Raw genomic sequence first — 21,579 nt, 5'->3', positions numbered from 1 at the left:
CACACACACACACATCTCACAATGACAAAATAAAACCAATCACCTAAAATCTTCCATGAGGATTCAGTGGTGGTTTTGATCTCAAAATGTTCAAACAATTCCAGACATGAAAGAAATTAAATCAAGAAACACACTCAATGAAACTATTTATGGTATGCATAAGGAAATGTAACCAACCTGTTCCCTTGTGATGTGTGGACATAAGATAAATCAGGTTAGGACTAAACTGCAGAGACCAACATTACAGCAGTTGCCTGTCACGATAAACCGGTTTAGGACACTAAATATGGATTCCAATATACCCTTACTTTTTATTAAATAGTACAAATAAACATTCGTCTTACAGATCGTTCATTCTTTCCGTCATAATCCTCACAAAGTGCAGCCACATTCAGTATGGGACGGTTCTTTTCCGCGTTGGGCGTGACTTTCAGACAAACGTCATTGCATGGGCGGGGCCTAATCATTGCGTCTAAAATGTGTGACGTTACCGCGCGCGTGTCAGAACAGAAGCTACCGGCGCAAGAGCGAGCGTGGTTGAGAGTTTTGTCCTTTAGTGAGGCTGAAAAAAAAATAACTCAGAAATATCAGCCTAATGGCAGCGATATAATACAGTAAATACTGCGAGACGTGTCTTCTTAAAGTTTACAGCTATGGCGAATGTCAAACAGAAGATTTTATTCAAAAATAAAGAAGTTTCGACCGTTAACAGTTCTGACGGGACATCAAGGAGTTTGGAAAAGACTGGAAGACCAAACCGACAGAAGGAAAAGGTAAATTACGCTAACTTTTATTTTTTTTTATTAACTGCTAATTTGACACGTTTTACCTCATTTTGAAATTAAAAATGTATTACCTACAAAAAAAAAAAAAGACTTCCTAAAATAAAATAAAAACATTACAATCATAATGTTGGTCATCATCAAACATCATGCTGGTATTTAACTTACTAGTTTATTGTTTTAAGAAATACAATACACTTCACCTTCAGAATTAACGTAAATTACAATCTGAATTTTAAATGGCTCCCATTTTATAACCACCCTAAATATTTTATTTGTTGGGAAGTAATTAAACATGCTTGCTGACTAGGGACTAAAGACCGTTAATGAAGTGATTTACTGTGATTATTTCTAATCACTCATTTGAACTGGCTTGTTTTTCCGGTGCTCCCTCATTTGCATTTTCATTGACGTGTCTCGTGTTGTCATTAGCGGATTAAGAAACGGTGCAGTCAGTCTGAAGAACATACGCAGATACTTGGATTATTCCGCACTCAGGTTAGACTAATCTGAGCATGCGCAGAACAACCACCTGAACACTTATTACAGGCGAGCCCTTTTTTTTTATTACAGGCGAGCCCTTTTTTTTTTATCATAACAAGGTTATTTGACATCAATCCAACCTATTTTAGTGTAAATGAATACAAATGATATTGTCCGTGGTGACAATTTTTTTGCAGCATTTACCCAGTTATTAAGTTTTGTTTTACCAATAAGTGTGAATAATGCAATTGGTTTGTTTCTCATGCTGCAGGTCTTAATATAATTTTTTTCTGGGCCATCATGATTCATGCATTGACTCAAGTGTTGGTGTCAGAAAGAAAGTTCCCTACAGATTTAATAGGATCAGTTCTATGGGAATTTACATTTAGTCATTTAGCAGATGCTTTTTTTGTGTGTTTAAATACAGAATGCTAGTCTCTCTCTCTCTCCCTTTCTTAAAGAATACAAGTAGTACGAATAGAAATAGAATAGAGAGTGCAAGTGTTAGAGGGTCAAGTTTTTTTCATTCTTTCTTGCAGTTAGAATACTAAAGAGTTAGAGGGACTAATGAACAAATTACAAATTTTACGAATCCCTGCACTAGCCAAGGTCTATCTTACCATTTGTTTTAAGATGTTCACCAGTCAGTTCAGATTCCTCTTAACTTAGTCTTGTTGTGGTGCACCTGTGTTATTGGATTAGGAGCGGGTCTGTCCAGCAGACAGTGTATGATTAGCTTGTGTTCAGCATGTCCTGACACACGCTGTCAACACATGCTGTCATCAGACCATATGGATTCACAGCAGCATCACAGGAAGGACGTGCAATGCCTCACCTGAGCTTCATAAAGCGAAGTACAGGCATATTATTTTTAGGAAATGTTCTTACTCTGTTGTTGCTCATTTAGGAACTTTTGCTTTGTCTTTCAAATGAGGAATAGTACATGCAATTAGTCAAAACTCAAGGTGCCAACCAAAGATGCCGGAAATATGACAAGCAAATGTACTGGCTTGATGCATTTAAAAGGCTCTTTCTTTTGATAAACACATCTGGCATAAGTTTAATGGTGATATTGTGCACTTTTTGATTAACATATAGTTGCATATAGCCATTTAAGCATCCTCAGGCCATCCAAGATGTAGATGAGTTTGTTTTATCATGGGAACAGATTTGGAAAAATGTAGGCATCACTTGCTCACCAATGGGACCCTCTGCAGTGAATAGGTGCTGTCAGAATGTGCACAAAGTCCAAACAGCTGATAAAAACACCACTGTAATCCACACCGCTCCAGTCCATCAGTTAACATCTTGTGAAATAAAAAGCTGCATGTGTTAAGAAACAAATCACCAATATTTTATTTAACTTCAAACCGTTGCTTCCTGCTAAAATATGAGTCCATAACTGAGGCAAAATCGACAATGATTTACCTGCGATTTTGTATATTGTCAGTGAACAAGGGGGAAGTTTTGGCCTAACGGTTAGAGTGTTGGACTTGCAATCCAAGGGTTGTGAGTTTGAGTCTCAGGCTGGCAGGAATTGTACACTGCTCTGGGTGGGTGTTCACAGTGTGTGTGTGTTCACTACTGTGTGTGTGTGTGCACTTTGGATGGGTTAAACGCAGAGCACGAATTCCGAGTATGGGTCACTATACTTGGCTGTATGTCACTGTCACTCACAATGTGTAGTAGGGCTGCATGATATTAGGAAAAAATTACATTTTTCTGCAATATATATTGCGATATGAAATTTAATCAAATTTTTTCTTACAAATATAATGGGGTGAGCACACTTACATTCTCAAATTCTTAAATAGTATAATAAATAGAAAATTTTTGTAAAGTGTTAGTTTTTTTTTATATATATATATACACCAATTCAGACGTCTCATGAGTTCAGTGTTGGACAGGTCAGTTGTTTAAACCATTCATTAAATTGAATCGGTTCAAATGAATCATTAGTTCGCGAATCAGACGTGTACGGCACGCGTTGTGTAATTATCTGTGCAGTTTAGGATATCGCACAAGTTTTGACAACACAGAAAACATTTCTTCACTGGATAGTTTTTTTTTCAGACACCATTGTGTCAATTGATTTTGATTAATATGCGCGAGGGAGAGAGAGCAAGACAGCGCTCTTTTTGTTTGAAGACGGTGAAGGTGAACGGCTGGGGGAGCAGCTGGCCTGTACGGTTAATGAATAACGGATCAACTACGACAGCCTACATTGCACATCCTGCGATGTGACTATAGTGGATTTGTACATCATGATATCGATGCTTAAACGACACATCGTGCAGCCCTAGTGTGTAGTAAATGCCAAAAGTGTTGCCAAGTCTGCGGTAGTTTTTCATGTGTGTGGGTCAAAGTGACCACAATCCCAATAACGTGATATTTAGCCTAGGGGTGTGCCGGTTTCAGAATTGGTGATGACGGTTATGACGTGAGTCAAATGTGACGGTTCATAACATAACCGTCGGGGGGGGGGGGGGGGGGGGGGGGGCGGTGTCAGCGCGCGCTCTGATCGGTAAAGGGGCAGAGATTTCAGACCTCCGTTTATTAAGGAGATCTGTCACAAAACTCATCAACCGCGCCAGCGTTTTTTGAGCAAATTTCAAAGCCGCACCCGCCCGCCATCCGCTGATTGTTTTGGGGTCTATGGCGATGCAATGCTTTGCTGATGCGAGCCGCAAAAAAAAGGCATTGCCATTTGCCCATTAGCTCCGCCCACTACCGGAGAAACTGGTATGTCTTCTGCTTGTTCGAAAATGAATATGAATATTTCTAAATTTAATCCATTATTTTGACAGGAGAAGACAACAAAGAATAGTTTACATATAGCGTGTTGTTTAAGCGTGGTAAGACTCTCGCTCTCTCTCTCTCTTTGCATGTTTGAGAAACAGCGCTATCAGTAAAGTGACGGTGAGTCATGCGCATTCACAAAGAGTTTACAGAGTGTCAAATACAGGTGCGCTGTGTGTCCATTGAGATGAGCTGAAAAATTCAGATCGCTTGAAGGAGAGAGAACTCTGAAGCTCAGATGCTGAAATTAATGCAAGCTTCATGCGCTTCAGTCTATGTAGTAAACAAACCTGCACGTCTCTGCCATTCATTAATTCACACAGAGACGCGCAGAACACGGATTTATATTTTAAACAACTTTTGCGGCTTAACATTTACAGATACTGGTCCATATGGAGATTTGATTTGATTATTTTATGCTAACTTTGGCAAATTCCATGACTGTCCATATTAAAATGCAAGTTTCATTTTCATGACTGGATTTCGAGATTCCGTCCTCGTTTTTTGCTTCATGGAAATCATAGAGCAAATTTCAAAGCCGCACCCGCCCGCCATCCGCTGCTTGTTTTGCGGTCTAAGGCGATGCAATGCTTTGCTGATGCGAGCCGCAAAAAAAAAAAAAAAAGCCATTGTCTGTTCCAGAAAGGATGCAGCAAAGATATTTAATGCTAAAGTATGAGGCATAGGCCTACGCTGAGTTTCATTTACGATGAGATGTGCTCTAGGTCACAGTGCAGTGCAAGTGAACGCGGCGCGCTGGTGCTTCCATGTCACGGTTATCATTGTCTGCTTTATTTGCTTTTTATTTATTAAAATACATGCAATTGGTTGATGAAACATTTATTAAAATTAAGATAAAATTTGTACAAAACGAAATTCGTTTTTAAGAAAGGTTTTCTACAAAGCAAAATTTTATGAAGTGGTAAATATCATGTCTGACGATTTACAAAACTTCATTAAGTGGTAAAAACCATGTCTCGCGATATATTGCGCATCTTATGATCCTATCTAAAAAATGAAAATAATTTTTGATAAAAAATGTTTGTAAAAAATATTTTAATGACACGGTTTTGGCGGTCTCACGGTTATATACTAACCGTCACACCCCTAATTTAGCCCCAATAATGCGAATTTTACCAAGAGAACCTGCCAAAAACCGTGTATGTTATAACCGAGCACCAACCTCCCGCTTTCTCTCGTGAGGCCAATAAGGAAGTGACTAAAACTGAATTCATCGACTGGCCGCTTGAGGCTGACTGCAGAATGTAGTCAGTCCCATAGACTCCCCATGTTAACTTTACAGCAGGAAAAAACATGTTTACAGCCTGGTGCAAAAAATGATTTTGGTCTAAATAGCTAATTCTGCCCTTCATGACAACTGTGAGGGGGTGAATTTTTTTATAACTCATCCGTTTAAATTATATTAAGACTTAAAGTTCTGCATAATTAAGGGCGTAGCTACTTGAGTGACAGGGGGATTGCAGCTGTTGACACAGCCGTTGCGCTAGGTGGGCGTGGCTTCAGCAACTAGCTCCCGCCTTTTTGCCCATTTTTGGTTGTCCGGTAGATTCGTGCGGTGCCAAAATGGCGACGGCCCGCTCTGCACACTTTAGGCTTCAAAAACACACTTCAGGAGTCTACGGGTGACGTCACGGACACTACGTCCATGTTTTTATACAGTCTATGGTTATAACCTGGAATGAAACGCGATTGGACTAATTTTGAGAAGCAATTGTGCAGTTTTGTTTTAAAAACCTGGCAACCCTGATCTGAACGCACATGCTGGATATGAAAATCGCATTCGATTTTTTGCACAGCCTTATCCATAACCCATAATAACACTTTCTTCAGTGTAAAAGTCCACCTTCTGTTGTCCTCTCAGATCTGTGCAAGTGTGTATATTTCTCTCTTGATTCAGACAAGTTGACTTTTTTTAACTGATGAAAGCAATATTGTGGATGAAGGACTCTGAAAACGCTGAAAAGGAAAACTTTGCATTTCTGATTATCACCGAACTGGTTTGTCAATGGAATGTAATAAATATGATTGTGTAGAACGCCATTAGGGCTTGTAATATACTTTTCTGAATTGGATTGTTGCATGATCAGTAGAGTAAGTGTGGAACATATTCTTTATTATACCATGGTCTTTATTAATTGCATCATGCAGATAAATGGAGTGAAAGACAGAGCCCAGGATTTCAGGAAATCTGTAATTGACTCACTGGAAGAGGACATCCGAGATTTCCTCATCAATGAAGCAGAACTTCACACGTATGACGACCTCACTAAAGTCAACCCGGTTACACCTTCTACAGGTACAGTGTGCAACAGGCTTGTGTGATTTATGTCAGCAATTATATTGATCATTTATCAGCATTGGCCTTATGATGTTTATTGAAAGTAAATAGTGTCAAGATTTTCTTCTTCTTCCCCAATTCAGATAATATGATAATCTTCCTCATTACAGTAATCTGATGCCTGATTTTAATTCTAGCATGTGAAATTCTAGACTGGAGCTTGAATTCTGATTCATAATATTGACCTTCATATCACATACAAAATGCAACTTTTATTTCACACTAGTTAAAATTATGCAATTAAATCTTTTCTTTCTCAGAATCGTGAGTTAATATTTCTCAGAATTGCAAGAAAGAAAAAAAATAAGTCAGAATTGTGCGAAGACACAATTACCTCTTTTATATTTTTATCCTGTGGCAGAAACGAGCCTCCATACCAGTCCTGTATGTCCTGTTGTGTCAGTTACAGTCTGTTACAGCTGTGTAGTTTTGTGTTTGGCAGTGCTGAAATGTCTGCAGGCCAGGTACAGTGCAAAGGTTTTCTACACACATGCTGGCTGCACGCTGGTCGCCCTCAACCCCTTCCAGCCCGTCCCTCACCTGTACTCTCTGGATGTGATGAAGGAATATCACTCCGCCCCTCAACCTCAGGTGAATACACAAGTCTATCAGTACTAGGGATGTGTGGGTCTTATCGACTAACCGGTACAGCTCCTACTATTCGACACTGAAAACAATAGTCGATTACACGACAGAAAAAAAAAAAAACCTTGATTATCATTCAAATTATCATCATTTTATGTTACTATCAAATTCCCATTGTTACATTTACAACACTTGAAATAAGAAGTTAAAGTAAAACAATTAAAATTATTTTTCTTTTAAAGTGTTTCAGAACGTAAACAACATTTTTTCCTCATGCCTCACATGAGTTTTCTTCGTGTCAGTTGTGGCGAGCTCAAATGTGACCACGCGAAAGACGAGCAAGGTGTGCGAGGGAACAGAAAAGCTTTGTGAAACTGTGTAATGTCTAATTGGCTTACAAATGTAGGCTATTATATATACGCACGCACAAGGTTTTTTGTTTTTGTTTTGGGGGTTTCTTGCTTTTAGAGTAGTCGGATACAAAACTTCATAGTAGTCAGTACACCTCTAACATCAAAATATGGAAGTTACAAATACTTTAGTGCGGAAGACATAAATGCTATAAGTTTTTATGGTTATATTAGTAGTGTGATACTTAATTCAGTGCATTGGTAAAAATATGTCAACTGGTTTGGTTATGTTTTAAAATTTAGTCACCAGAAACCGACTAAACCAGCCTGAAGTATTTAGTTTACTTGATTATCATCAAACGAATCAAAGAGGCATTACTGATGACAATGTAGGTAATACATTAAATATTTCTTGGTTTCATTTTTGTTGAATAATGCAAAAATAACTATAACTATTTAAATTACTATACTGTGATTATCTACCATTAATGTGATATAAAATGACTTGTACCGTGAATGTTTTGGTCATATCATCCACTCCTAGTCGTATGGGTTTTATATGTTGTCTTTTGAAATGACAGACGTGTTTCTCTCTTTCAAATGCTGTTGATGCATAACAGATGTTTAGCTGTCCATTTGCCTTTTGCCATAGTAGAGGACAGTGTCAAAACAATGTTTGCACACCTGCTTTGTTCAGTAGGTTCACTGACATTAAATCAACAGTTACTTAGTCTTTAATTTTTTTACTTTCATTTGCACCAAACAATCTGTGTATTTTTTTGTTGCATCTTGTGCATCAATTTCCACAATAATTAAATTAGGTAAAATGCAAGCTATTTTTTAATTATGAGGTTTGAACTTTTCAAATTGTGGGCCAGTAACTTAGACAGTGCTTTGCTCTACATGTTTATTTTGACGTCAGAGGATGTTATTGAAAAAATTGCAAATCAGGAAGTAGAAAAAAAAAACAAAACAACTGAGGCCGCTCTAAATAATATTGACTAACCTTTCAGAGACAGGTAAAGGCAGGTTATATTAAATGCACTGAGGCATCAGCCATCTCTACCTGATTTACAGAAAACACTGTTATACTGAAAACAATGTTAAAGCATCTCTTTGTACACAGGAGTTTAAGCCACACATCTTCATCGTAGCAGAAGAGGCTTATAGGAACGTGCAAGGTCAGGTGGAGCCTATAAACCAATCGCTGGTCGTCTCTGGAGAGAGCGGAGCTGGGAAGGTAAGTGATGTTCCTAATTAACTAATATTCTACTCATGCAAGAAAACAGCTTGCTCTGAAATTGCTGTTTTTGACGGGGTAAACATGGTGTTGTTTTACACTACCATTGAGGAATCTTAACTAAACTAAGTTACAGACTTTTCTTTTAGACCCTAAAGAATCATATCAACTTGTGGACAATTTGCATCCGATGACCCATTTAAAAGAAAAAATCTCCCTTTGCATTGAACTTTTGAGTGTCTTAACTTTGCAGACGTTGTTTATGCTCTATCAGCAACATTACACACTAACTAAAGTTAAAAAAGTGAAATCATAATCAACCACCCCTTTAACGTTACACATTAAGAAAGTGTTTTTATAGCACTTTTTTAAGACTGTTTCTGAGTTCTGAAGTTCTAAAGTCTCTTAATGAAAAAATAAAGAATAAAATTATGATTTCTCATTATTTACCGTCTTTAAATGATCTTTCAAGCTCAATATTCCAAATACATACTAAGTTTAAGACTGCTCCATGATTTAGACCACATCTCCTTTTATAAAATATCTCCTCAGACGTGGACGTCACGCTGTCTGATGAAGTATTATGCCACTGTGGCGGCCTCTTCTCAGAAGTGCCAGGACACCGTAGAGAAGATCGAAAGACGAGTACTGGGCTCCAACCCGCTCATGGAGGCATTTGGTGAGAAAGACAGAGAGCGGATGATGTTTTAGGCTCATTTTCTCTCTGAAGTTACACTCATCTTCATTACACTCTTTCTAAAAGTTTTTATTTTCCTTTTCCTTTCTTCCCCAGGCAATGCCTGCACATTACGCAATAGTAACAGCAGTCGCTTTGGAAAATACATTCAGCTTCAGCTCAATGGGTCAGTTTTGCTTTCTCTCTGTTTCACACATGAACCTGAAACATCTTGTGATTGGTGTAAACATCAGTTGTTGTTGTTGTTGTTTATAATGCAGCTCTCAGCTGCTGGTTGGGGCTTCAGTGCAGACGTATCTCTTGGAGAAAACCAGAGTGGCTTTCCAAACTCCAAATGAGAGAAATTTTCACATATTTTACCAGGTGAAATAAGAGACAGTAATACTATCAGTTATCACGCTGTATCTATGTAGATTTATCTAAACTCTTTCAAGGGTTTCAGGCTGTTGAATAGTTTCATTTGAATGAATGTTGGTTGTTTATAATCGCTTTGATTTGAAGATGATGAAAGGAGCCACAGAGAAACAGAGACTTGAATGGATGCTGCCTTTGGAACAAGACTTTGCTTGGTTGCCACATGCTGAGAAAACCTTAGAAGGCAAGTATTGCACTTCAAGAATTTGACTTTTAAAGCATGAAAGGAGGAATCTGAGAAGGCACTGTGTTGTGATTTGACATCTTGCATTCTGTTTGTTTTTTTGTGTCTGAGCAGAAGACTGTTTGCAAGAGACTGTGGAAGCCATGATCAACCTTGGCATTGATGAGAGTAAACGCACACAGATTTTCAGAGTAAGTGATAAGTGTAAAATTATATCAAAACCTCAGTGAAGATTGCACTTTCTAAATGACTTTAAACTGCTTTGTTGATGAGGCAGATTGTAGAAATAAATATACTGTTTATTTGTTAAAATGAAATGATTGTTGTGTTTCTGCAAAGATCCTTGCAGGTCTTTTGCAGCTGGGGAACGTGGACTTCAGTCCTGCATCAGAAGAGGCTCAGACGTGTGATCTTGATGAACGCTCCAAAGGTGTGATGTGTTTCAGCTGTATTATTTATATAAAAAGCTAAATTATGACAGTGAATAAGGCAAGATGCATATTCCAGACATGATGAGGCAAAGTACTTTTATGGATAATGCAAGTTGATGTCTGACGTGTACCCATCACATTCCTCTTGTCTCACTAGTATTTTCCGGTGACACATTGCAAATTGCAATTTAAAATAAAGTGTAGTTTATTCCTGTGATAAAAGCACCATTACTCCAGTCTTCAGTGTCACACGATCTTCTGAAAACATGATAACATACAGATTTACTGCTCAAGAAACATTTCTGATTATTATCAATATTGAAAACAGTTGTGCTACTCCATTGTTTTTCTGGAAACTGTTACTTTTTTGTATCTTTGATGAATAGATCATTCAAAATCATGTATTTTCAATATAAATCTTTTGTAACATTTAATGTGTTGACTGTCACCTTTTCAATTTAATGCATCCTTGCGGAATACGTGCATTTAAATCAGTATCTGTTATGCACAGAGGCCAAAGACATTAATAAATATTCCCCCCAAGGACGTGCTGGATATGTGACGGATACTGTATCTGTATCTAGTGCCATGTGTTGATTACTTCTCTCTCAATGCTGTGTGCAGGTTTCCTTCAGAAAACCGCTGACCTGCTGCATGTACCATTAGACGAACTGGAGTCGTGTCTGACCGTGAGAACTCTGCACGCTGGAAAACAGAACGTCCTCAAACCTTGCTCTCAGTCGGAGTGCGGCGTCCGCAGAGACTGTCTTGCTAAAGCAATTTATGCACGGTGAGTCGCATAAACGATGTCATATCTTACGAAGATGCTACTCTGAAAGAGCAAGTCTTGGGCACAAAACACACTCTACTGTACACGCTACATTTCTATATAATGCAGCATGTAGAATTTAGCATTATTTATACTTTCCAATATACTGACAGTGAGTGCTGGAGCAGATGAACAAAATCTTTTTTTGTTTTTTGTTTATTTACAGGCTGTTTGAATGGTTAGTCAGATTCATAAACAACAGTATGTGTGCAGACAGTTCCATGTGGTGCAACTTCATTGGTAAATGTTCTAATTATTCACTTTTTATTTTAAATATGTTACTTTCCAGTCAGAAAGAGATATTTTATCTGGTTTTCTGAAAGGAATGAAAACCCATTTAATCTTTGACGTGTGTCTTCTACAGGTTTGCTGGATGTGTACGGTTTCGAATGCTTCCTCCTGAACAATCTGGAGCAGTTGTGTATTAATTACGCTAACGAGAAGCTGCAGCAGCACTTTGTGGCTCATTACCTGAAAGCCCAGCAGGAGGAGTATGTGACAGAGGGGCTGCAGTGGTCTTTCATACGATACCAAGACAACCAGGGCTGCCTGGACCTGATTGAAGGCAGTCCCTCCAGTATTTTCTCCCTGCTCAATGAGGTTCTGCTTACACTCCTTCATCTCAAAAAAAGATACACATAAATATAATCATTATGCAGGATTTTTGCATGAAGAAAATGGCTTTGTCTTTCAAGGCATCTTTAAATTTCTTTTGGATTGTATTCTATTTGTAATTGCAACACAATGTTCACGGTCACTGTTCAAAGTCATACGGATTCGGGCACCATAATGCATCTAAAAATTCATTAAAACAGCTCGACACCGCTTTAACTTGGCACGAAGTTCTGGAAAAACTGCCCAGATCTTTTCCCATCCCTTCTCCCGTCTAGTCTAAACCCGTGACCGACACTGTCTGTCACTTTGTTCGAAAATCTATTGCACGAATCGATTGGATCAAGCAACACATGTTTCGGAAACGAAAATAGGAAATTTATTTTAACGACCTTCTCTTGGAGCACATCCGTTTTTTTTTTTTTTTTTTTTTTTTTTTTTTTTGGGAAAACGCGTCACACAGCAACTGCAGCTTCGGACACACACACGCATAACAGCAACAGCAAATAATACTAATGCACAGTATTTCTCTTTTTACAACAGAAATGTGAATTCTGCCGATATTCAGACAGTCTCATGCATACAGATACAGATTCGGGCTAGAATCGTCTACATATGTGTTTTTTTTAAATATATATTGAATCTTTACATTCCTCCTACCTGTTGTCCGTGGATTTACCTATATTTGGTGTTATTTGCCATATAAAACATATTTAGACATGCAAAATCAATGTTACAATCGATTCAATGAACACTTGTCTCTCAAATCAAACAGGATTTTTTTTCACAAAAGTGACAACCCAAGAAAGCAAAGTAAACGGTCGCTCATTTGTAGGTTGCATTGATACCTAGCGGTGAATGCAAGTAAAACAGTATAACACTACCTAATTCTTTTTCTTTAAATGAATGCACCTGAAATTAATGCAATAAACACGTTTTTGACAAAGATTTCAATTTGTTTGTGTTCTATATAGCCTGCATCAAAATGAGGTTTGCAATGATGCTCCCGAAGGCACGGGTTGAAGACCCAATCAGTGATGTCACAATATGCTAATTTGTTTAAATTCATACCTACGTAATCACCATCACCAAAGTTTTACTTTTTTTTTTTTTTTTTCTTTGTTACTGCAAACCAAAATATTTTTAAGAATCGCCTTATTTATAGCTTTATGTCCATTATACATAGTGAAATAGCTTTTTTAATAGCACTAATGAGTTCGTTCTTTCTGTTTCTCTAATTCTGTCTGTCTGTTGTCCAGGAGTGTCGTCTGAACAGAGCATCGGATGCGAAGCAGTTTTGTGTGCGTCTGCAGAAGGAGCTGTCAGATAACGCCAGCATCAGCTGGGACAAATTCAGCAAACAGCCCCATTTCACTGTGGCCCATTACGCAGGCAAAGTCAGCTACCAGATCGAGGGCATGATGGAGAAGAACAAGGTGCAAACTATATAAATATTTGCGTGCATGAACTATGTAGCTTGTCTAAGCTGAAATTTCTTATTAATATGTTTATAAAGTGTTTTGATGCTTTGGAGTGAATGCATAATATTGAGTGAATGTCTATTTGTTCTGCAGGATCCAGTTCCCCCTGAGCTCATCAGTCTCCTGCAGAATTCCCAGGATTCATTGCTGCACAGTCTTTTTGCTGATGGTGACCGTGAGAGTGAGGGTTTGCGAAGACACAGTAAAGTGGTCACTGTCGTCTCTAAATTTAGGGTAAAGAATAAAGATGTTATAACATTGCATTTTGTCTTCTGATAAATGTCAAGGTGTTTTTATGTATGATTTTGCATTAGCTGTTAATCAATATGATTCACATTTAGATCATTTTGTTGACCCAGTTGTCTCCCCAATTTTAAAAGAGACACACACTCATTTTTAGATTGAGCTGAATCTGTGTTTATAATGATCATTTGATTGTCTTTCTGTGAATATGCAGAACTCTCTTGAAAGCCTGATGAAGATTTTACACAGCACCACACCACACTACACACGCTGCATCAAACCCAACCCCGACTGCAGACCGCTCACCTTCAAAAGGGAAGAGGTAGGAAAAAACAGATCTTCACTTGGGGTTTCCTTGAGGTTTATTGTTCACAGACTGGGTTTATAGTTTAACTGGTTAGTGAGTCTCGGTTTGGTTTATGTTCAGGTTATCGCTCAGCTTGAGGCCTGTGGGATAGTGGAGACCATAAACATCAGCGCAGCAGGATTTCCCATCAGGTAACACTCAATCTCTTCATTTAACATTTAATACACTTAATTTTACAACATATAATTTTATTCAAAATAGAGATGATTGGGATTCTCTTGGCCGCTTCTATTTTTTTTGTAAGTGTAACAGATTTTTGCTAATTCTGGTTTTCTGTGAATTGTAGGATGTTCTCTCACTCTCAAAATAAAGTGCTCTGTGACTGAGGTAGAAATACAATTAACTGAAAATGCGTAGCTTTATATAACAAAACAGACGTCATTTTTCACTGATTAAAAATTATTTTTCCTAACCTGATGTTATTATTACCATTAAAGGGATAGTTCACCCAAAAATGAAAATTTGATGTTTATCTGCTTACCCCCAGGGCATCAAAGATGATCGTGACTTTGTTTCTTCAGTAGAACACAAACTGAGATTTTTAACACAAGCCGTTGCAGTCTATCAGTCTTATAATGTAAGTGGATGGGAATCACAGCTAAACGTACAATAAAAAAAAAAAAAAAAAACATAAAACCAAATGAAAACCTGCGGCTCGTGATGATACATACCGCTCTGTGCAAGCCTCGCTCTTACTCACATCAATACATTATCAGTGCAATAAAAAATCTGAATTATTCTTGCGTGAACATTTTTGGGTGGCCAGGATTCAGTGCTTCCTAGTTATTTTAAAAAAAAAATGTACACACGGAAAAGAGCGTGACTGATCTCATTGCCTGCGCCACTGGCAACAACATGGTCTTGCTCAAAATCAGAAAAACGTGAGACTGACCAACTGCCGGTCAATCAATGCATCTCTAATTTCAGAGGGAATACTACTGGCCAGAACTTCCATATCGCCTCACGTTTAGAGACGTTATTACAGAATTCCTTTTAGAATCAAAACTAAATTATTATAATTTATTTTTTTGTACAGGATCCCATATGGCAGTTTCCTCCAAAGATACGGGCTGATCACAAACACCAGACTAACTGCACAAATCAACCAAATGTACAGTATGTAGATCATTAAGTGAACATTAAGTGTTTTATTCTCCTTTTCAATTCCTAAATTCTTGTCTTGTTCTTTCAGTATTTTTCTCTCATTTCTTCCTATCTTCTTTTACAAACGCATTGCTTAGAAAATGTGAATCAGAATTCCTCAGGTGAATTACTGCATGCTTATTTAGTGGATATTTTGCATGCAGTGAAGCGTTTGCTTGCCTTTTCTTTTTTTTTCTCTCTTCATGATTTCCCTTTTCTGCATGTTATTTAAATCTTGGCTTAATATGACTAATGTTTAGAAATAAACAAGTAGTATTTTTTTTTTTTTTTTTGCATGTGGTTTCTCGTAAGGGCTTGTGGGATTTGGTACAGATAACCATTTCTTAGATGTGCACATTAGCTTGTTTAAAGCAAGTCAAAATCTGTTTTAAATCTCCGATAAACCAAGAAAGCTCAGTCGGTTTCCTGAAGATCTGCGTTCCCGCAGAGTCTAGCTGTAATCAAATACACCTAAACCAACTAAGCTAGGTATTTAGAAAATTACAGGTGTGAGTTAGGGCAGGATTTGAAGTAAAAAATCTCCAGGATAGTGTATTCATGGGAACAGGAGTGACCATGTCTGCTTTAACACCTCGAAGAGTCAAAGCAAACTTTTAATTGAACATGTTGCAGCTATGAGATGACACTAAAGAGCTTGATTTCAGTTGCATTAAGGCAAGACACAGCAGGTGAAGTTTTTAACTAATAAATGTCATTATACTTCCCCTGTTGATTAATAACAGTGCATTATGACATTTGTCTGTATTATAAGTTTTCTGAAATTGTTTAATATGCAAATGAGGCATTATTGAGTTAAATATAAATAAATGCATCACTCCATACGTCAGAAAATACTGTCAACAGTCAAAAAAGAATACTTGGTTTTTATGAATAAGCTGTTATGTAAACCAGGTGAATGATATATGAACAAACAAAACCTTCAGAATATAATAAGGGGAAAAAAACATTAAGTTTGTTGTATGCAATTGCTGCTGAAGTGGATCTCACGGCCTTTAAAGATTTATGTTGTATTGGAAATCCAAAGACGCAAGTACATGAAGTGTTATAAAATAAGTACCTTATTGTGTATTTTGGATGTTTTCTTTCAGGTAGTCTTAAAGAAGACATGTTATGGAAGTTAAATAGCCCACATTTTAAAACTAGCCCAGTGCATGGAAAAGCAATGGTTTTACCTCTAGTGTCTTGGCATGAAACACAATAGAAGTATCATTAAGTGTATTTCTAAAGCTCCACTTTCACCCACAGGCCCTGAGATGAGCAATCAGACGGTGCTGGGTTCTGCAGTAGAGGATGTGCTTAATGTGGTCCTCAAGAGATGTGCCACACACTCCATCCTCAGCCCTGATGACAACATCAACATGCTGCACTGTGGCAGGACCAAAGTCTTTCTCACACACTCTCTGGTAAAGCATGCAGTCAGCAGCTCTTTCACCCTGTTTACCCTGTCTCGGCTGATGCAATCACAAGCGGTCAGATGTGATGTAATGTTAATGTCAGTAGTTATTTTATCATATGTTGTGCAGTTGGAGATGCTGGAGGAGCACAGGAACAGGGTGCGCTCACAGAAGGCGTTCTGTATCCAGTGTTGCTGGCGCAGGCACCAGACCCGTCAGCATAGCCTCAAGAGACAGGCTGCCACCCGCTTACAAGCAGGTTAGGATTTCACTTCTTTATTTTGTGATTACAGGTAGTATGGTTGTATAACAAATAGGGCTGCACAATTTGGGGGGGAAATCTAATTTTTAATTTTTTTTTTTTTTTATATATAATTTGTTTTATTGATTTTTGGAGAAAAAAAATTATGCAAGAAAATTATATGCGATTAAAAAATTTGCTTGTTTGTAGGGCTGCACAATTTGACCAAAATGTTTTGATCATATATCAGTATGGATATTTAAAAAGTAAATAAATAGCCATCATTAATTATCATTTAATTATCATTAATATCATAAATTATTGTTGTAGTTATTAGTATTATAACTACTACTAATACAACTAATACATAAATTAGAAGAAATACTAAAAAACATTATATTAATATTTCACTGTAAAATAAAAAAATAACAAAAATGTACAAAAATTAATAATTTAAGAATTGTATTTATCTATTATTTGTGTTAGATAAACATCTTATGTTAGATAAACAAATCTAATTTGTAATTTTCTTAATATAAGAATGGGGTAGGAGTTTATAAGATTTTTTTTCTTCATCTTACTCCTGTTCTTCTTGTCATGGAATGTATTTTTGTGTGTTTGTTGGTTTGTTGTTGTGGTATTTTGTGTTGCATTACCATGAAAAGAGAATAAATAAATGAAATGAAATGTTTGCATTTTAACAGTATTATTACAATACTAATATTGTGGCTGTCTTAATTTCATCATTTTAACCATTACATTAAAACATTGAAACCTTAAACCTTTAATTTTGACGGAACAATGCATGGAGACCTTAAAGCTTCTCTTTTGTTGAAAAACACTTATTACAACTTTGTGATGATAGTTGACACGTTGCATTCCTAAATGCTGGTTAAAGTGAGTTAAACTCAGAGCAGATGCAGAGATGTTCATGTGGAGCAGCATTTACTGTGAACCGAGCCACTCTTGAGATGCTGAAACACCAGCGGATCATGAACAGCTCACTCTGAAACATGCAGTGCATACATTTATTGCATTTAATCACAGCCTTTGCAGTTTAATACTTGCATTAAGCTATTTTGCAATTTCAGTTTCATTTTGATTAAGAATACAATCCTAAAGACATACAACCTTGTTCTAGACCTTTCAGAATTAAAGCTGGGAATCAGCTGGTTGGGTTAGTAGGACACTTTTAGACCGCTTAGAGATAAAGTGCACAAGCGAGAGGCCGTTATTCTTCAGGAATAGACTCAGTGACTGTGCATTACTCTCTGACCTGTGCTTGGCTGAAGGAGCAGACATCTGCTGTGCGTCTAGACGCTGTCACCTGATCAACTTCCTCCTGATTATCCCTTAAACTCAGAACAGAACAGGTGCAGCTCACCCGAGCCAGATAGCTGCTTCACTGAGATCAGTAAAGCCAAAAGGCAAAGAAGTTCACAGTTTAACAATTTAATAACAAATTAAAATTTTAAACCGTAAAGAAGGCCCTATGAAATGTGCTGAATTTTTATTTTCCCCCAAATTCAGCCTGTTTTAATTCTTCTCTATTATTCTGTTTTTATGATTTAATGCAAATTTAATTGTCGAGCTATAGTAGTCCATAAATAACATTGTGTTTCTTTACTTTTAATCATTTAGCGGATGCAATGTAATCCAGTATTTGTACAGTATTTAGTACAGTATGTAGTGTTTTTAACGGTCTTTATGTGCATCTTTATCACAGGTGTGAGATCCTGGCTGGTCAAAAGAGAGATTGGGAAATGGCACAAAGCTGCATCAGTCATCCAGACCAGATGGAGGCGCTGGAGGGTTAGCATTGTGCTGATTTTTATTGTGATTAATAAAGAAGTCAGACCGGACTTGATAGACTTTGTCTATATATATCTATATATATCTATATTTTTTTTTTGCCAAACAAAGTGCTGCAGAACAGATATTTGATGATAAATAGTGATATTCCTTAAAAAAAAATCACATATATTGCTTTTATTGTTATTATTACTTTGATAAGTACATTATAATAGAAATTTCTCCAAGTTTTTTTTTTATTTAATTTTTATGGATTTGTAATGAGCCTTGAGTAGCACACTGTTTAAAATTAACACATGGATAAATTTTCTTTCTTCTTTTATATTCCTTAAAGTACTATTATTATTGTTATTACTGTACAATATTAATCTATTTATGTTTTGATTTGCTCAACAGAACTTTTATTTAGCTGTTTTGTTGTGAAGACCTTTTAAGTTTCGGTGTTTATTTGATCATCTTTATTGTCATTACAGAACTCAAATGGTTTCTGAACGCAGATTCATGCTGACTTTAAGTGTAGATTTAGCTTCAGTTAAATGTGTTTTGTGCTGTTTTCTTATCTCTCTGTGTTTCTCCTCTATAGGCGTGGATGGATGCGTTAGCTGAGGCAGAGCTGGATGATGCTGAGGATTTCATGGAGAACGAAGCATCATGTGTGTTGCCGAAGCTGGATCCTCTTCTGAAGGAGAGAGGCTCTGTGCAGCTCTCCAGCATCCAGGAGCCTGTGATGGTCAGAGGATGGCCCATCGGTCTGGTCATGGCCTCTGCTCCCAGCGTCACCGTCTCTCTGACAGCCACGGGTTTCCAGCAGATCAAGTCTATGATGGCGTGTCTGAAGATCCCATTCAGAAACGGTGAATACAAAGTAAAGACCAACCAGTTTGACCAGGGAGTGGCGTCTATCAGAGCTCAGCCGCGGGTAAGAGATGCTTCAAACAGCTGTATCTCTCTCTCTCTCTCACACACACACACACACACGATGTGCAACACTCTGCATTTATATTATATTTCCTCTCCAAGGTTCACGAAACAGTCGTCCATAAAATGCATTGCTGTTCTGTTGTAAGTAATCTTAAAGATTCCTAAATGCATCTATTTTCAGAAGAACAAAGTGCTTTTTCTTTCTCCTAGATACACATCTCTCTGACATGACTGCTTCAACACTGAGTTACTGAAACCACGGCTTCTTTCTTTGCGTGAACATTTGGGCGGCATCACACAAATATTTCCACATAGTGACGTAGAGCTGTGGGGGTGTGTTTAAACGAGCCGTTTTAGGGGTGTGTGGTTGAATCTTAACTTTGATAAAGAATATCTCTTTGGATTTGAGACTTTATTCTTTGTAACTTTACATTTAAGTTTGTTTTCATCAACAAAAAAAAAATGTTTCAGCTTTATTACTTAAAATATTTTAATAGATCTTCACTCTGATGTAGATCAGGTTGTTCCATTTTAATGTGGATTTATTTTTCATGCATTATGACATTTTGTAAGCTGTAATATATGCTATTGTATTTTATTTTTGGTAATTTTGTAATGTGCTTTTGTAATTTAGTTCAGTTATTTGCCATCGTAACATTTCAATATATATATATATATATATATATATATATATATATATAAATATATAAATTATCTTTATTACTTTATGAATGGATTAAAACTATTTTTAGTTTAGTTTTTAAATGTCTGTAAAATTTTTATACATTTTTGTTTACTTATTTTAGTACTTCATGTTAAACAGTTTTTATTTGGGCTAGTTTCCAAAGCAGTACAGCTCAAAATACAGATTTAATACAAAAAGTGTATAATAATGTGTCAAATAAAAATGTACCAAAACTAAAACAAATGTTTATGGTTTTAGTTAACTAATATCCCAGACAGATTTTGATGTGAGATGCAAGTATATGTTTAGATATTGCTTTAACTGTTATGTAACTCTGTGTTTTTGACAGGGCTCCATTAAGATGCATCTCCAGAGATCTCCGCTGCTGTACGCTGACATGCACCCAGTGAATAAGACCGACTTGGTGACCGGATTCAACCAGATCCTGCTGGAGGACAGGGCCTGAGATTTCATGCAATCAATGCACCTTTGAATACACTACATTAAGTGATATGAAACATTTAGCTGCCTTACTGTTAGTGCAATTCAGTGTTTAGTTGTATTTAAAAGTGCCTTTTAATTCTGCTCTGCGTTCAATCAGTAAACACTAGTTTTTTTTAATAACTAGTACTTTATACAACAGAGCTTTCATTTTATACTAGAGTGATCTGTCAAGATTAAAACTGGGTCTCTTGCACAACTTGAAAATATTTGTAGATGAGATTTTAGATTTTGGTCTGAAGTTATTTATAATATGCTGCTAAATACACCAAATCGTGTAATTCAAAACCTTGCATTTGATTTCCATTAATATCAGTGTACACAAACTGATTAAAAAAACAGACTTTAAAACACTGAGATGCAACAATTATATTAGTAAGTTATAATGATACTGTAGAGAGTATAGTATTCATAAAAATGATGAAGTAATTCATAATTAATTATTCATTGTACAATGTAAGACTTGAAGCACTTTAAGGTAAGCCGTGGTTTCTGCATTGCTGTTGATGCTCTAACCAAAGCAAACTGAATGTATTAAAATACTATTTGCATATGTATATGTAGTTCTGTAGTGTTATGCTGTTTTAGACCGAAATGTATTTTCAAACACCAACCACTCAAAAGCACAACACATTTCTCTTTAAATGTGAGTTTTTGGTTATGAAACACTGAATTGCATGTGCAAACTGCATTTATGATAAACAGTCTATATCTATGTATATTTATACTCTCAGGGTGTTAATCAGCAAAACATGTGACAACACACAGTACTACTTTAACCAATCCAAGACTTGTCAAACTTTAATGACAATAAAGATCATTACAGACTTGTTCTGTTTTTTATTTCTTTTTACATAATCTATAGTCTGGAAAAGTAATTATAAAATTCATCAGGTAGTGTCTTGAGAAGACCAAAGCTGTGTGTTTGTATGAAACAAATGCATTATTAAGAAGTTTTTAACTTTAAACCGTTGCTTTCAACTAAAATATGAGTCATTAATCCAT

At 36.7% G+C, this 21,579-nt stretch overlaps 2 protein-coding genes across 3 annotated transcripts in view; one reads left to right on the top strand and one right to left on the bottom strand.

The window, feature by feature from the left end:
• The window catches only part of LOC113073465 (phosphatidylinositol-glycan biosynthesis class W protein-like), a 2,598-nt gene extending 2,144 nt beyond the window's left edge, over positions 1-454 (bottom strand). The window contains exons 1-2 of one of the 2 annotated variants that reach the window (XM_026246372.1): positions 345-454; positions 178-254 (exon numbers count right to left, since the gene is read on the bottom strand). The gene's annotated coding sequence lies outside the window, so the exon portion shown is untranslated. Of the gene's footprint in view, positions 1-177 lie in introns of both variants that reach the window. The other variant, XM_026246367.1, reaches the window with a different exon arrangement.
• Positions 455-531: 77 nt separating this feature from the next.
• Positions 532-21,404, top strand: LOC113073456 (unconventional myosin-XIX-like). Its single transcript, XM_026246359.1, has 23 exons — positions 532-773; positions 6,234-6,381; positions 6,866-7,014; positions 8,485-8,598; positions 9,151-9,277; positions 9,392-9,461; positions 9,556-9,658; positions 9,797-9,893; positions 10,008-10,084; positions 10,233-10,323; positions 10,949-11,114; positions 11,320-11,393; positions 11,518-11,753; positions 13,025-13,201; positions 13,340-13,480; positions 13,704-13,811; positions 13,917-13,987; positions 14,893-14,972; positions 16,266-16,423; positions 16,544-16,673; positions 18,382-18,467; positions 19,051-19,386; positions 20,423-21,404. The coding sequence occupies exons 1-23, from the start codon at positions 654-656 to the stop codon at positions 20,537-20,539; spliced, it is 2,976 nt and encodes a 991-aa protein (XP_026102144.1). The 5' UTR covers positions 532-653; the 3' UTR covers positions 20,540-21,404.
• The last annotated feature ends 175 nt before the right edge of the window (positions 21,405-21,579 follow it).

Source organism: Carassius auratus, chromosome 5 (genome assembly GCF_003368295.1).
Source record: "Carassius auratus strain Wakin chromosome 5, ASM336829v1, whole genome shotgun sequence".
Taxonomy (NCBI): Eukaryota; Metazoa; Chordata; class Actinopteri; order Cypriniformes; family Cyprinidae; genus Carassius; species Carassius auratus.
Note: the sequence above shows the minus strand (reverse complement) of the source record. Positions and strands in the feature narration are given on the sequence as shown.

What these genes read in the sequence shown, in the direction of transcription:
- LOC113073456 (XM_026246359.1), top strand. Translation starts at nt 654, where the DNA reads ATGGCGAATGTCAAACAGAAGATTTTATTCAAAAATAAAGAAGTTTCG. An exon ending in ACTCCGCCCCTCAACCTCAG is followed by an intron (nt 7,015 to 8,484) that starts GTGAATACACAA and finishes CTTTGTACACAG; the next exon opens with GAGTTTAAGCCACACATCTT. An exon ending in TTTTCTCCCTGCTCAATGAG is followed by an intron (nt 11,754 to 13,024) that starts GTTCTGCTTACA and finishes TCTGTTGTCCAG; the next exon opens with GAGTGTCGTCTGAACAGAGC.